Raw genomic sequence first — 17,500 nt, 5'->3', positions numbered from 1 at the left:
GGTAGGGTTGGGCAGGGTTGGGCAGGGCAGGGTAGGGCAGGGTAGGGCAGGGCAGGGTAGGGCAGGGCAGGGTAGGGCTGGGCAGGGTAGGGTTGGGCAGGGTTGGGTTGGGTAGGGCAGGGTAGGGTAGGGTTGGGCAGGGTAGGGTTGGGCAGGGTTGGGCAGGGCAGGGTTGGGCAGGGCAGGGTTGGGCAGGGTAGGGTTGGGCAGGGTAGGGTTGGGCAGGGCAGGGTAGGGTTGGGCAAGGTAGGGTTGGGCAGGGTTGGGTTGGGTAGGGCAGGGTAGGGTAGGGTTGGGCAGGGTAGGGTTGGGCAGGGTTGGGCAGGGCAGGGTTGGGCAGGGCAGGGTTGGGCAGGGTAGGGTTGGGCAGGGTAGGGTTGGGCAGGGCAGGGTAGGGTTGGGCAGGGTAGGGTTGGGCAGGGTAGGGTTGGGCAGGGTTGGGTTGGGCAGGGTAGGGTTGGGCAGGGCAGGGTAGGGTTGGGCAGGGTAGGGTTGGGCAGGGTAGGGTAGGGTTGGGCAGGGTAGGGTAGGGTTGGGCTACCAGGGCTATGCAGCATTTCATTATTGTGGTCATGTCCCCTAGTCCTGAGGCGCTACCAGGGCTATCAAATAAAATAAAATGGTATTTGTCACATGCGCCGAATACAACAGGTGTAGACCTTACAGTGAAGGGCTTACTTACAGGCCCTTAACCAACAATGCAGTTTTAAGAAAGAATACCCCAAAAATCACAAAAAAATACAATATAAAATAATACGAAATAAAAGTAACAAATAATTAAAGAGCAGCAGTAAAAATAACAATGCAGGTTCGTTATTGTGGTCGGGTCCACTAGTCCTGAGATGCTTCCAGGGCTATGCAGGATTTTGTTCCAGCCCAGCACTAAAACACCAGATCCAACTAATCAACTAATCATCAAGGCCTTGATTAAAGTTTTCAGTGCTGGGCTGGAACAAAAAACTGCTTACCTTGTAGCTTTTTCTGACTGATGTAGTAGGTGACCTCTGAACTCACAAACCCTTTATGAACTCATCATATATAAGGGTTTGTTATTACACTGCTGTACAATAGACAAACCAGTAAACAGTGACTCAACTGTCATGTCTAACGAAGAACTACGGAATTTCTGGTGGTACTATATCCACAGGTGGAAGCACACACCCAATATGTCAGGTCAGGTTGTGAGTTGGCCTCTGACCAGCCTGGCAGACTGAGCGCAGCCGGGATTAATGATTGAGGATATGATGGGCTGCACGGCTGCCGTTATTAGCTGGCTGCGGCTAGCGACATCTCTGTCATTGCTGGGATTAGAGTTATAATTTTAATAGGATTAGCCTCCTGACAATTCCAGCAGTGCTACTAATGAGATTAAGTTAAGGGTGGGGGTGTGCATCATGAGAAATCGGGCCCCGCACAGTGGTTTCATAAAGTAATAAACGTTAATTGATAACAGTAGTGTGTGGGCGGCAATATGATATCAAATCAATATGATATCAAATCAGTATGATATCAAATCAGTATGATATCAAATCAGTATGATATCAAATCATGTCTCAGTGGCCTTGAAAAGTGCCTCTTCAAAAACAGCTGTTCGTTTCTTCTACATTTTGGAAATGAAGTGTATGTATTGTAATGTTTTTATTACAATGTATTTACGAGGAGGTAGTCTTTTGAGAAGCTATCCAATTTTTGTGTACTTTGACAATTAGTTGAAGACCAAGGCTCAAATAAATACAAGTCTTTCTTCTAAAATAATCCCTAGTCCCTAACCCCTAACCCCTAGTTTCTTACCCCTAGACCAGGGATACTCAAATCTGGACCTTGAGTCCAGTTCCACATGTTTTACCTGGTAGTTAATTGCATTCACATGGTACCCCGGGTTTAAACCAGTCCCTTACTAAATTGCAATAATTAAAATCTAGTGTGGAACTGGACTCGAGATCCAGATTTGTGTATCCAGGCTCTGTCGTAGCCGGCCGCGACCGGGAGACCCATGGGGCGGCGCACAATTGGCCCAGCCTCGTCCAGGGTAGGGGAGGGAATGGCCGGCAGGGATGTAGCTCAGTTGGTAGAGCATGGCGTTTGCAACGCCAGGGTTGTGGGTTCGTTTCCCCACGGGGGGGGGGCCAGTATGAAAAAAATAATGTATGCACTCACTAACTGTAAGTCGCTCTGGATAAGAGCGTCTGCTAAAATGACTAAAATGTAAAAAAAAAAAAATATGTATCCCTGGACACGTATGGTCGCAGCTCCACCTTGCCCTCCACATTGACAGGCTAGTTGGACTTTACGCCATGTCATGTTTGTTACTGGAATGGGTCAAACTGAATCCACAAACTGGAGGAAATAACATCAAACATTGGACAAATAATAGACAAACGTTGACCTCGTATTATCCACCTGACCCAGGTGCTGCTGTTTAAACTTGAGGCAATAATGTCAAACATTAGACAAACATTACTCAAACGTTGACCTCGTATTATCCACCTGACCCAGGTGCTGCTGTTTAAACTTGAGGCAATAATGTCAAACATTAGACAAACATTACTCAAACGTTGACCTCGTATTATCCACCTGACCCAGGTGCTGCTGTTTAAACTTGAGGCAATAATGTCAAACATTAGACAAACATTACTCAAACGTTGACCTCGTATTATCCACCTGACCCAGGTGCTGCTGTTTAACGAGCAGAACCATGGGATCCATTACGAGTACACCATCCCCACAGAGGCTAACATGCAACCCCAGGGGGGGCTGGGACCAGGGGCCATGCCCAGCGAACCCCTTTTCATGTGGACCCACTCTGGCTGGGAGGACTGCCATGCCGTGTGTGGAGGAGGTAGGACCACCAACACACCCCATTGACATCCAGCAGTAGGAGGTAGGACCACCATCACACCCCATTGACATCCAGCAGTAGGAGGTAGGACCACCATCACACCCCATTGACATCCAGCAGTATGAGGTAGGACCACCATCACACCCCATTGACATCCAGCAGTAGGAGGTAGGACCACCATCACACCCCATTGACATCCAGCAGTAGGAGGTAGGACCACCATCACATCCCCATTGACATCCAGCAGTAGGAGGTAGGACCACCATCACACCCCATTGACATCCAGCAGTAGGAGGTAGGACCACCATCACACCCCATTGACATCCAGCAGTAGGAGGCAGGACCACCATCACATCCCCATTGACATCCAGCAGTAGGAGGTAGGACCACCATCGTTCAGTCTCATTACGTATTGTATTTGTTTTTAGCTAGAGTAGAAACAGGGGTTGTGACAGTTTAAGAGGAGTTAACAGTCTGAGGGGTGTACTCTGGCTTTGAACCCTGGTGGTCTCCAGCAGGGAATTGAGCCAGGAGTGCACTTGTTGTGGTTTTGACAGGATAGGTAAGAAAGAATGGAGAGATAGATGAGGTGGAGAGACACAGTAATGAGTGCGGCGGAACCCGGATTTGAACCCCAGTGTCCTATGACAATGTGTAGTCTGGAGTCGGCATTGCTAGCACTCATGTGCAGTGCATTCGGAAAGTATTCAGACCCCTTGACTTTTTCCACATTTTGTTACGTTACAGCCTTATCCTAAAATGGATTAAATTGTTTTTGCAAATTTATATTTAAAAAAAACGGAAATATCACATTTACATAAGTATAAGATCCTTTACTCAGTACTTGGTTGAAGCACCTTTGTCAGCGATTACAGCCTCGAGTCTTCTTGGGTATGATACTACAAGCTTGGCACACCTGTATTTGGGGAGTTTCTACCATCTTCTCTGCAGATCCTCTCAAGCTCTGTCAGGTTGGATGGGGAGCATGCTGCACAGCTATTTTCAGGTCTCTCCAGAGATGTTCGATTGGGTTCAAGTCTGGGCTCTGGCTGGGCCACTCAAGGACATTCAGGGACTTGTCCCGAAGCCACTCCTGCGTTGTCTTGGCTGTGTGCTTAGGGTCATTGTCCTATTGGAAGGTGGACCTTCGCCCCAGTCTGAGGTCCTGAGCACTCTGGAGCAGGTTTTCATCAAGGATCTCCCTGTACTTTGCTCCGTTCATCTTTCCCTTGATCCTGACTAATCTCCCAGTCCCTGCCGCTGAAGAACATCCCCACAGCATAATGCTGCCACCACCATGCTTCACCGTAGGGATGGTGCCAGGTTTCCTCCAGACTTGACGCTTGGCATTCAGGCCAAAGAGTTAAATCTTGATTTAATCAGACCAGATAATCTTGTTTCTCATGGTCTGAGAGTCTTTAGGTGCCTTTTGGCAAACTCCAAGCGGGCTGTCATGTGCCTTTTACTGAGGAGTGGCTTCCGTCTGGCCACTCTACCATGAAGGCCTGATTGGTGGAGTGCTGCAGAGATGGATGTCCTTCTGGAAGGTTTTTCCATCTCCACAGAGGAACTCTGTAGCTCTGTCAGAGTGACCATCGGGTTCTTGGTCACTTCCCTGACCAAGGCCCTTCTTCCCCGATTGCTCAGTTTGGCCGGGCGGCCAGCTCTTATAAAGAGTCTTGGTGGTTCCAAACTTCTTCCATTTAAGAATGATGGAGGCCACTGTGTTCTTGAGGACCGTCAATGCTGCAGACATTTTTTGGTACCCTTCCCCAGATCTGTGCCTTCACACAATCCTGTCTCGGAGCTCTACGGATAATTCCTTCGACCTCATGGCTTGGCATTTCCTCTAACACGCAGTGTCCACTGTGAGACCTTATATAGACAGGTGTGTGCCTTTCCAAAATCATGTCCAATCAAGTTGATCCATTTTAGAATAAGGCTGTAAAGTAACAAAATGTGGGGAAAAGTAAAGGTTGTCTGAATACTTTCCGAATGCACTGTGTGCGCTCAGTTGAACCGTTTCAGGGATGTGACGTTTCATGATTAATGCTTACTATCTGGCTGATCAGTGATGTTAGTTGAGATGTTAGTTGAGTACCAGGGAGAAGAGGAAGCAAGCAGTTTATGACACTCTCTATTATGTTATGATCATCAATACAATCAATAGCCCAATTCTCTACAAAGATTTAAATTATTTATATGATTTATATGAACTATAATTCAAGCCTTACGTTACCACTCAGTAGTAAATCACCACACCCCCACTTTGCTTGAGTAAAGTAAGTAAGCCCATAGGGCCTATGTCCTGTTTTTGAAGAATGAGGCAGCTTGATGTACAAGAACACCCCCTGAACAGGTTGCAAGTCTGTCTCAGGGCATTGCTTGATCCCTTTCCAATACTTTGTCGTTCATATTAGATTTTTCTTCTCTAGGAGAAAGAAAGACTATCGTCACCTGCACCAACATTGTCAACAAAACTACGAGTGTGGTGGACAACCGAAGATGTCGTCACCTGACCAAACCTGAGCCTCAAGTCCGCAAGTGCAACGAGCAGCCCTGCCAGACAAGGTAAAGATCAGCCCTGCCAGACAAGGTAAAGATCAGCCCTGCCAGACAAGGTAAAGATCAGCCCTGCCAGACAAGGTAAAGATCAGCCCTGCCAGACAAGGTAAAGATCAGCCCTGCCAGACAAGGTAAAGATCAGCCCTGCCAGACAAGGTAAAGATCAGCCCTGCCAGACAAGGTAAAGATCAGCCCTGCCAGACAAGGTAAAGATGAGCCCTGCCAGACAAGGTAAAGATCAGCCCTGCCAGACAAGGTATGTATGAAAAATTTATGCACTCACTAACTGTAAGTCTCTCTGGATACGAGCGTCTGCTAAATGACTAAAATGTAAAATGTAAGGTAAAGATCAGCCCTGCCAGACAAGGTAAAGCTATGGAACTTTTCTCCATACTTTATTTAAAATTCCTGTATTTTCTCTAAAATAGTATTTATTTCATATTAATGATCATATAAATACCCCCTTTCTTTTGATTCATGACAAACAAGCACCATTACAAAGCATTTGGTGTTAGGTAGCACCCGATTACATTTTGAGTACGAATCTGAGAGTGAACACGTTATCTATCCTTCTGTGTTAGGTGGTCCTGAATTGTTGTTAAATACATCCCAGCTAGCACAGAACATTCCCATAACGTTCTGGGAACCAAAATGTGTTAGCTGGGAAGGAAGTACCAGGAAGTATCCGAAACAGGATTGTAAAGTACAGCATTACATACCCTTTTCACAGATGCGCAAGTTGATGGCCCTCGGGAGAGGGGAACATTGTCCATTCACATGCATTCCTCTGAGATGTAGGAAGGGGAGCACTTTCATTGTCGCACCCCACCTACTCTTATGAGGAATCATTTAATTAAGTAAATTCATTTTCCGGAGGACTCCTTTTATCTCGCATGCACATTTATACATCTAAGGGGACCAAGATAATCAGGCATTGAAATGGGCTCCCATCTAAGGGGCCCAAGATAATCAGGTATTAAAATGGGCTCCCATCTAAGGGGCCCAAGATAATCAGGTATTGTCTCCGGAGACTATTGAATTAGAAGGAGACAAAGAAGGGCTGACTATTCATTGTTTTATGTCATTTTTTTCTTGGTGTCGTCGTTTGACAGCTTTGAATTTGGGCTTTACCGTCAGCCTTTCCAACTGCTCGTATTTGAACCAACACCATTCGAGACTATTCACCGACGACAAATTGTTACCATGAGGTGTTGTAAGGGGAAAAACAAAGTGCTTGTACAATATGCATGTCCCTTCTTTCTCAGACTTTGTTATAATTGGCAGATAGTCTGATAGTCTGTGGTCCCGTGTGGCTCAGTTGGTAGAACATGGTGCTTGCAACGTCAGGGTTGTGGGTTCGATTCCCATGGGTGACCAATATGAAAATGTATGCTGTCGCTCTGGATAAGAGTGTCTGCTAAATGACTAAACATCTTACAAAAAAAATGATGGGGAGTTAAATTGCGTAATAGTGAAATTCATTGAGAACAGACTTTTTAATTCCTATGGAAGAATGATGTTGCTATTGAGTCATGTTGCTCATGTGGCTCAAAGAGAAATCAAACTTCACTTCGCCATGCCAAAGTCTGGCATGCTTGTTGACAATGACAGTTGATCATGTGCTCATCCAGCAAGTTCTGGTAGTTCCTGGAAATGGTTGTTACACTTTAGTTGGAGGACCTTCTGTAACAACTTCTTAACACATTTATAGAAGTGTTCCGTGATATACTCTGAAGTGCTGCAAACTCTGTCGTTAAAGGGGCAATCTGAGATTGGTACATACATTTTTGAACTTTTAAATTAATGATTTATAGCCATTGATTCTTGAAGAATATGACAAAATAAATACTAAAAATTAGCATAGCTCAACTGTCTTACTCCATCAGAACCCACAATATGAGCTTGTTTTAGTCCATTGTCTTTTTTAAGTCATTTAGCAGACGCTCTTATCCAGAGCGACTTACAGTTAGTGAGTGCATACATTTTCATACTGGCCACCCCGTGGGAAACAAACTCACAACCCTGGCGTTGCAAGCGCCATGCTCTACCAATTGAGCTACTTGTCTTACTCTCAGCTGTTTCCCCAAAAAAATTATGGGGTGAGCGATTTCCTGCTGTTTAGATCCCAGATTGCCCCTTTAATGCTGACGTAAACTGAGCCTTAGATCACCCATTGCATATTGGATTGAGGTGATACACTAAATCACATTTGTTGACAGAAGCCAGTACAAACATTTACATAAAGCTCACAGAGTTGTTTTGCCTCGCTTAGAAACATGTATCGCAGCCCTTCTGCCCCGGCCCTATACCAGTAAAGTTACTTCCCTTATCTTCCTACAGATGGACACTAGACAGCTGATCTAATGCTAGTCCAATGCTAGTCCAATGCTAGTCCAATGCTAGTCCAATGCTAGTCCAATGCTAGTCCAATGCTAGTCCAATGCTAGTCCAATGCTAGTCCACACTCGCTGCTGACATTTACATTCCCCCACAATGCATTACCTGGAAATCATTAGTTCCTCTCTCTTATCTCGCATATGTATCTGGGGTATTACACTTCATCTGCAGCCGAGCGGTAAGCAGCAAGCTGTGAGCTTTCATCACCCCGAGTCGCAGATAAATGACATTTACAGTCCTGCCGCGCTCAACAACAAAGAATCCCGGGCAATCAGATAACAGCAGAACAGACCACTGAATCTGTGGATCTGATGTCAGATGGGGATGTGCGGGGAGGGGAGGGGTGAGGAGAGAGGGAGCGTGATAGGTCAACAAGGCCACGTCATGTTCCTGTCTGGCCCGAGCAGACTTCCAGCTGGACCGTGTCCTCTCCGGCTGCTCTACCCTGATCGTGGTCACCGAGGGGAGGCTTGGATGGAGCATCATCCACCAGCAGAACCGGACTCTCACTGGTGCCTCTGACTGCACATCTGTCACCCAGATGGGGCCACATTACGTCAGAACCAGCCTGGTAGCCTTCCTCTAGGGCTGGGCTTGGGCCTGGTTGTCTGTTTATGGGATGCCATTAACACTGAGATGAGATCCCCCCCCCCCCCCCTCCTTTTCGCGCACACACACACACACACACACATACAAACACACACACACATACACACAGACACACACACACATACACTCCCCGTTCACTTTCCTGCTCCTCGGCTTAGGTTTCGCTGTTGAATGGGAATGAGGTCTGGTGGCCACATTGTTTACACAAAGCAGGTGGTTGTTGTGGGGAGAGATGTTGTCTTTGTGATATATACTGTGTGTACAGTACCAGTCAAAAGTTTGGACACACCTACTCATTCAAGGGTTTTTCTTTATTTTTACAATTTTCTACACTGTAGTATAATAGCGAAGACATCAAAACTATGAAATAACACATATGGAATCATGTAGTAACCAAAAAAGGGTTAAACAAATCAAAATATATGTTATATTTGAGATTCTTCAAATACCACCCTTTGCCTTGATGACAGCTTTGCACACTCTTGGCATTCTCGCAACCAGCTTCACCTGGAATGCTTTTCCAACAGTCTTGAAGGAGTTCCCACATATGCTGAGCACTTGTTGGATGCTTTTCCTTCACTCTGCCGTCCGACTCATCCCAAACCATCTCAATTGGGTTGAGGTCGGGGGATTGTGGAGGCCAGGTCATCTGATGCAGCCCTCCATCCCTCTCCTTCTTGGTCAAATAGCCCTTACACAGTCTGGAGGTGTGTTGGGTCATTTTCCTGTTGAAAAACAAATGATAGTCCCACTAAGCCCAAACCAGATGGGATGCCGTATCGCTGCAGAATGCTGTGGTAGCTATGCTGGTTAAGTGTGCCTTGAATTCTAAATAAATCACAGACAGTGTGTGATGAGGTGATTTCAAAGGAGTCAGGCACAGGATGGTAAATCACAAAATAACAGGATTTATTCTGAAACCCCTTGACACGCAGCTCCAGCAGCGCGCCGACACTGGCCTCGGGGATTGCCAGGAGAACACGGAACAGGGCGAGCCGGATGGCGACGGTGGAAATCCCGCAATAGGGAGGATATCCCTCACTGGAACCCAGCACTGCTCCTCCGGACCGTACCCCTCCCACTCCATGAGGTACTGAAGGCCCCCCACCCGACGCCTCGAATCCAGGATGGAATGGACGAAGTACTCCGGGGCCCCCTCGATGTCCAGAGGGGGCGGAGGAACCTCCCGCACCTCAACTCCTGGAGCGGACCAGCCACCACCAGCCTGAGGAGATACACATGGAACGAGGGGTTAATGCTGTAATCTGGAGGGAGTAATAACCTATATGTAACCTCGTTTATCCTCCTCCGGCCCCACAAACCGCAGGCTCAGCTTCCGGCAGGGCAGGTGGAGGGGCAGATTCCAGGTCGAGAGCCAGACCCGATCACCCGGTACCAAGACCGGGGCCTCACTGCGGTGGCGGTCAGCGTTGGCCTTCTGGCGACGCACGGCGCGCTGGAGGTGGACGTGAGCAGCGTTCCACATCTCCTCTGTGCGCCGAAACCAGTCATCCACCGCAGGAGCTTTGGTCTGGCTCTGATGCCACGGTGCCAGAACCGGCTGATAACCTAAAACACATTGAAAGGGCGATAGGTTAGTGGAGGAGTGGCGGAGAGAGTTCTGGGCATATTCTGCCCATGGCAAGAACACCGACCACTCCCCCGGCCGGTCCTGGCAGTAGGACCGCAGGAACCTACCCACATCCTGATTCACCCGTTCCACCTGCACACTACTCTCGGGGTGAAACCCAGAGGTCAGGTTGACCGAGACCCCCAGATGTTCCATGAACGCCTTCCAGACCCTGGATGTAAACTGGGGACCCCGGTCAGACACTATGTCCTCTGGCACCCCGTAGTGCCGGAAGGCGTGAGTAAACAGGGCCTCCGCAGTCTGCAGGGCCGTGGGGAGACCGGGCAGAGGAAGGAGGCGGCAGGCTTTTGAAAAGCGGTCCACAACGACCAGCATGGTGGTGTTACCCTGAGAGAGGGGAAGATCAGTGAGAAAGTCAATTCACCGGTGGGAACATGGCCATTGTGGAACTGGGCTGTAACTTACCCGCTGGGAGGTGCCTACGTGCCGTACTTTGGGCGCACACCGAGCAGGAGGAGACATATACCCTCATGTCCTTAGCCAAGGTAGGCCACCAGTACTTTCCGGTCAGGCAGCACATTGTACAACCGATACCTGGGTGACCAGAGGAGGGGGACGTGTGTGTCCAATAGATCAGATGGTCACGGACAAGAGATGGCAGGTACTGCAGCCCAGCTGGACACTGAGGTGGAGATGGCTCTGTGCGTAACGCCCGCTCTATGTCTGCGTCCATCGCCCACACTACAGGTGCCACAATGCAAGAGGCCGGGAGTATGGGGGTGTTGTCTATGGGCCTCTCCTCTATCTTGTACAGCCGTGACAGTGCGTCTGCCTTCACGTTCTTCGTACCCGGGATGTAAGATAGTGTAAAATCAAACTGGGTGAAGAATAGGGCCCATTTGGCCTGGCGAGGGTTCAGCCTCCACACGGTCAGGGCTCGGACAACAGCCAACAGCTCCCGATCACCAACGTCATAGTTCTGCTCCGCCGGGCTGAGCTTCTTGGAGAAGAAGGCACAGGGGCGGAACTTGGGTGGCGTGCCCGAGCGTTGAGATAGGAAAGCGCCTACCCCTACCTCGGACGTATCCACCTCCACTATGAACGGTAGTAATGGATCGGGATGGGCCAGTACCCCGGCTGAGGTAAACAGAACCCTCAGGTTACTGAAGGCCCTGTCAGCCTCAGCAGACCAGCGGAGCCGGGACGGCCCAACCTTCAACAGAGATGTGATGGGAGCTGCGACCTTGCCAAAGCCCTGGATAAACCTCTGATGGTAGTTGGCAAAGCCAATAAAGCACTGGACCTCCTTGACCGTGGTTGTAGTCGGCCAATTACGCACGGCTGAAATGTGATCTCCCTCCATTCCACACCTGAGGTGGTAATGCGGTATCCGAGGAAGGAGACGGACTGTTGGAAAAACAGACACTTTTCTGCCTTGGCATAAAGGTAATGTTCCAACAGTCGGGCCAGCACTTTGCAAACCAGGGACACATGCTCGGTGCTCGTAGCGGAATACACCAGAATGTCATCGATGTAGACCACTACACTGCGACCAAGCATTTCCCAAAACACCTCGTTCACAAAGGACTGGAAAACGGATGGAGCATTCATCAAACCATACGGTATCACCACGTATTCGTAATGCCCGTGGTTGTGCTGAATGCTGTCTTCCACTTGTCCCCTTCTCGGAGACGCACCAGGTTGTACACACTCCGGAGATCTAATTTTGTGAAGAAGCACACCCCATGCATTGACTCTATCACAGATGGAATGAGGGGTAGAGGATACCTATAACGTATTGTCCCCGTGTTCAGTGCTCGGTAATCAATGCAAGGGCGCAGACCTCTGTCTTTCTTCTTCACAAAAAAGAAACTTGAGGAAGCGGATTGTCCAACCGGATGGCAATGTCCAACAGTTGATTGAAAGACAATGTGGTGTCCCGGCAGGCTAGCTCCCTTCGGACATCCTCTCGTAGATGGCACCGGAAGTGGTCGATGAGGGCCCGCTCGTTCCACACAGACCGAAACTCCAGGGTGAAGTCCTGCGCGGTCCTCGTCCCCTGCCTCAGATGGACCAGCTGCTCGCCCGCCTCTTTACCTTCGGGCAGGTGATCGAAGACGGCCCGAAAGAGGCGAGCAAACTCCCCGTAGTTGTCCAACGCGGCTCCTTCTTCACTCCAGACCGCGTTGGCCCACTCCAGGACTTTCCCCGAGAGGCAGGAAACGAGGGCGGACACCTTCTACCGCTCCGATGGAGCCGGGCTGATGTTCAAGAAGTATAAATCCAGTTGTAGGAGGAATCCCTGGCAGAGGGCAGTTGTCCCGTCAAAATCCCATGGTCGGGATATATGAATCCCTCTGGGTGCTGGGGTGTGGGTGGCTGGATCCGGTCGCTCAGCTGGCCCCGAAAGATCGGGTCCTCTCCTCTCCAGGCGTTGGAAGATCTGGAGAACCCGATCCATCGCTTCTCCCAAGCTGGCTAGCATCGTCGAATGCTCCTGGACCCGTGCCACGACTCCAAGCAGGTGCTCCTCTCCTGCTGACTCCATGTCTGGGTGGGTGATTCTGTGATGAGGTTATTTTGAAGGAGTCAGGCGCAGGAGGGTAAATCACAGAATAACAGGATTTATTCTGAAACACAGAGTTACGAAGTAATGCGTCAAAACACTCCAGGGCGCAAAACAGGCGCACTGGAAAATACAAGGCGATACAAAATACACGGAGCTCCACCGAGCTTCTCTATCCTCCACAATAAACAATCACACACAAAGACAAGGGGGCAGAGGGAACACTTATACAGGTACTGATGAGGGGATATGAACCAGGTATGTGTAATAGACAAGACAAAACAAATGGAATGATGAAATGAGGAGCGGCAGTGGCTGGAAGGCCGGTGACGAAGAACGCCGAAGCCGGCCCGAACAAGGAGAGTTGGCAGCTTCGGAGGAAGTCGTGACACAGTGTCAGCAGCAAAGCACCCCAACACCATAACACTTCCTCCTCCATGCTTTACGGTGGGAACTGCACATGCGGAGATCATCCGTGGCGGTCCTCATGAGAGCCAGTTTCATCATAGTGCTTCGTGGGTTTTGGGACTGCACTTGAAGAAACATTCAAAGTTCTTGAAATGTTCTGTATTGACTGACCTTCATGTCTTAAAGTAATGATGGACTGTCGTTTCTCTTTGCTTATTTGAGCTGTTCTTGCCATAATATGGACTTGGTCTTTTACCAAATAGGGCTATCTTCTGTATACCCCACTACCTTGTCACAACACAACTGATTGGCTGAAACGCATTAAGAAGGAAAGAAATTCCACAAATTAACTTTTAAGAAGGCACACCATTAATTGAAATGCATTCCAGGTGACTACCTCATGAAGCTGGTTGAGAGAATGCCAAGAGTGTGCAAAGCTGTCATCAAGGCAAAGGGTGGCAATTTGAAGAATCTCAAATATAAAATATATTTTGATTTGTTTAACACTTCTTTGGTTACTACATGATTCCATATGTGTTATTTCATAGTATTCTACAATGTAAAGAATAGTAAAAATAAAGAATAATGAGTAGGTGTGTCCAAACTTTTGACTGGTAGTGTGTGTGTGTGTACTGTGTGCATATTGCATACGTGTATGTGTATGTGTACAGTGTTTGTGTATTAATGTGCTCTCTACCCTTCCAGGTGGATGATGACTGAGTGGACGTCTTGCTCTCGTACCTGTGGTAAAGGCTCTCAGAGCAGACAGGTTGCCTGCACCCTGCAGCTAGCCAACGGCACCCTGGTCAAAGCCAAGGATAGCGACTGTGCCGGCCCCAAGCCGGCCCCCACACAGCGCTGCGAGGGCCAGGACTGTCTCACCGTGTGGGAGGCTGGTGTGTGGTCTGAGGTATGGTCACTCTTAGTTGTGATGCACTACTCACTCAATTTCTTTTACATCATAGAAAATATGGATTAAAATGCATTTATTCTATGAATATTGTGTTTCAGTGTGATTTACACATGTTCACTTTACACAAGTCAAGTGGTGACCATGTGGCTCTGTGTTAACAGATTTGATGGTGTCCCTCTGTGATCTAAGGCTGAATCTCAAATTGAAAACTGGGCCACAGAGCCCTTTATCGAGAGAGTACTTAGCTGATGTGTTCAGTAGTGACCACTAGTGTCCAAATTAGATTTAGCTGATGTGTTCAGTAGTGACCAATAGTGTCCAAATTAGATTTAGTTGATGTGTTCAGTAGTGACCACTAGTGTCCAAATTAGATTTAGTTGATGTGTTCAGTAGTGACCACTAGTGTCCAAATTAGATTTAGCTGATGTGTTCAGTAGTGACCAATAGTGTCCAAATTAGATTTAGCTGATGTGTTCAGTAGTGACCACTAGTGTCCAAATTAGACTTAGCTGATGTGTTCAGTATTGACCAATAGTGTCCAAATTAGATTTAGTTGATGTGTTCAGTAGTGACCACTAGTGTCCAAATTAGATTTAGCTGATGTGTTCAGTAGTGACCACTAGTGTCCAAATTAGATTTAGCTGATGTGTTCAGTAGTGACCAATAGTGTCCAAATTAGATTTAGTTGATGTGTTCAGTAGTGACCACTAGTGTCCAAATTAGATTTAGCTGATGTGTTCAGTAGTGACCACTAGTGTCCAAATTAGATTTAGCTGATGTGTTCAGTAGTGACCACTAGTGTCCAAATTAGATTTAGCTGATGTGTTCAGTAGTGACCAATAGTGTCCAAATTAGATTTAGTTGATGTGTTCAGTATTGACCAATAGTGTCCAAATTAGACTTAGCTGATGTGTTCAGTAGTGACCACTAGTGTCCAAATTAGACTTAGTTGATGTGTTCAGTAGTGACCACTAGTGTCCAAATTAGATTTAGCTGATGTGTTCAGTAGTGACCACTAGTGTCCAAATTAGATTTAGCTGATGTGTTCAGTAGTGACCACTAGTGTCCAAATTAGATTTAGCTGATGTGTTCAGTAGTGACCAATAGTGTCCAAATTAGATTTAGTTGATGTGTTCAGTAGTGACCACTAGTGTCCAAATTAGATTTAGCTGATGTGTTCAGTATTGACCAATAGTGTCCAAATTAGACTTAGTTGATGTGTTCAGTAGTGACCACTAGTGTCCAAATTAGATTTAGCTGATGTGTTCAGTAGTGACCAATAGTGTCCAAATTAGATTTAGTTGATGTGTTCAGTAGTGACCACTAGTGTCCAAATTAGATTTAGCTGATGTGTTCAGTAGTGACCACTAGTGTCCAAATTAGATTTAGTTGATGTGTTCAGTATTGACCAATAGTGTCCAAATTAGACTTAGCTGATGTGTTCAGTAGTGACCACTAGTGTCCAAATTAGATTTAGCTGATGTGTTCAGTAGTGACCACTAGTGTCCAAATTAGATTTAGCTGATGTGTTCAGTAGTGACCACTAGTGTCCAAATTAGATTTAGCTGATGTGTTCAGTATTGACCAATAGTGTCCAAATTAGATTTAGCTGATGTGTTCAGTATTGACCAATAGTGTCCAAATTAGACTTAGCTGATGTGTTCAGTAGTGACCACTAGTGTCCAAATTAGATTTAGTTGATGTGTTCAGTAGTGACCACTAGTGTCCAAATTAGATTTAGCTGATGTGTTCAGTAGTGACCACTAGTGTCCAAATTAGATTTAGCTGATGTGTTCAGTAGTGACCACTAGTGTCCAAATTAGATTTAGTTGATGTGTTCAGTAGTGACCACTAGTGTCCAAATTAGATTTAGCTGATGTGTTCAGTATTGACCAATAGTGTCCAAATTAGACTTAGTTGATGTGTTCAGTAGTGACCACTAGTGTCCAAATTAGATTTAGCTGATGTGTTCAGTAGTGACCACTAGTGTCCAAATTAGACAGAATTAGAATTGAGACAATGCGCAATCCCATCTGCCACCTGGTCAAATTCAAAAGTTCTAAACCATTGTGTAGCCAGCTACTTTATAAAATAGCTAGCTTGCAGTCAGTTATGTTGCTAAGTAATAATCCCAAGATCCATTGGTAAAGCCTGCTAGCGAGGGCGTCGAGTCTGCGTAGATGCCCACTCGGTAGCAAGGAGAATTGAGGTAGCAGTGGAACCCTCGACAACTCGCCAGCTAGTCATTGAGATGACACGATTATGAACTTCAGTGAGCAAGAATGCACAAATAAAGTGGTCAAAGTGTTCGGCTCAAGATTCAATTTATGGGCAGAATGTACTTGATATACATTTAGTCTATTCACATTTTGCATTACGACTTTTAAAAAGTCTCACTAGAGTCAAAACTCACATAGACAGGGCTATTTAAGCTAATGTGGCAATGTTTAGCCCCAGAAGCTGATGTAGAGAGAGGTTTTAGAAAGATTCTAGCTCCCAGAATCCCCTCCTTGGCACTGCACTTAGAGGGGCTTACGCAATGATGCTGAGATTCCTTTGAGCTCTCTGTATAGCACCTGCAGATCACTGGCTCGGGCCTTGCTGCCAGCATCTCTCTCTATCCCTTCTTCCCTTCTCCCTCCTTCTCATGCTCCTTCCATTCCTCCCACCGTTTCAGGGCCTGCTGGCAGCAGACTAAAGGAACCAGGCCTCGACCAGCTCTCTAACAGTATCGATAAGGAGAAAATATCTCAATCGAGATTCTCTCTCATGTGGCTCCAATTTCTCGTTTTGAAGGTTTTGGTTTTCTCACACATTAAACACTGTTGCTCTTTCTCAGCCCCCGTTGAATTAAGTTTATGTAAGAAGTTGATGAGAGAAAATCCTTCTGTTTTGATAATGCCGTTGATGAAAAGCCGTTAATACTATCAAAGGGGAGTAAATTGATAAATTATTGTATGGGTGCATGAGTTCATAGCTTTCTAGTATTTGTAGTGTTTGCAGCTGTGTTTATGTGGGAGGGTGCATTTGTGGTTTCCCCTGTTTGTGGATGAGTCATTCGGTAAAAGGCAAGGTCACTCTAGGTTTAGACTTAGCTAATGCCCCGTGGACAGACATGCCCTCCACTCATCAAACTCTAGGTTTAGACTTAGCTAATGCCCCGTGGACAGACATGCCCTCCACTCATCAAACTCTAGGTTTAGACCTAGCTAATGCCCCCCGGACAGACATGTCCTCCACTCATCAAACTCTAGGTAAAGACTTAGCGAATGCCCCGTGGACAGACATGCCCTCCACTCATCAAACTCTAGGTAAAGACTTAGCTAATGCCCCCCGGACAAACACAACCTTCACTCATAAAACTCTTATGTGCTAGAGTGCCAGTGCATGTTCGCTCCCCCCTTCCCCTCCGGCAAGGAATTAAAACACAAAGAACTCAACTAAAATTGTCACATTTCACCAGACCATATACCATTGTAATAACCCTAGAATACAAGTGTCTTTATTAATTTAACCGACATTTATTTTTCATTATTTTATTATTCATTATTATTAAACCTTCTGTTTTACCTTCATGTTCTATTGTTTAATTGGCTCTGAAAAGAAAACAAA

At 46.9% G+C, this 17,500-nt stretch overlaps 1 protein-coding gene across 1 annotated transcript in view; it reads left to right on the top strand.

The window, feature by feature from the left end:
- Window positions 1-17,500, top strand: part of LOC311127834 (A disintegrin and metalloproteinase with thrombospondin motifs 19-like) — a gene marked incomplete at its 5' end in the record, with an annotated part of 161,703 nt that overhangs the window by 120,537 nt on the left and 23,666 nt on the right. The window contains 3 exons of the mRNA XM_084159715.1: window positions 2,671-2,839; window positions 5,275-5,410; window positions 13,681-13,885. Of these exons, the coding sequence (XP_084015841.1) occupies window positions 2,671-2,839; window positions 5,275-5,410; window positions 13,681-13,885 (510 nt within the window). The remainder of the gene's footprint in view (window positions 1-2,670; window positions 2,840-5,274; window positions 5,411-13,680; window positions 13,886-17,500) is intronic.

This window comes from Coregonus lavaretus, assembly GCF_964263955.1.
Source record: "Coregonus lavaretus genome assembly, chromosome: 4".
NCBI lineage: Eukaryota > Metazoa > Chordata > Actinopteri > Salmoniformes > Salmonidae > Coregonus > Coregonus lavaretus.
The sequence above is the reverse complement of the archived record's forward strand: the minus strand, read 5'-3'. Positions and strand labels throughout refer to the sequence as shown.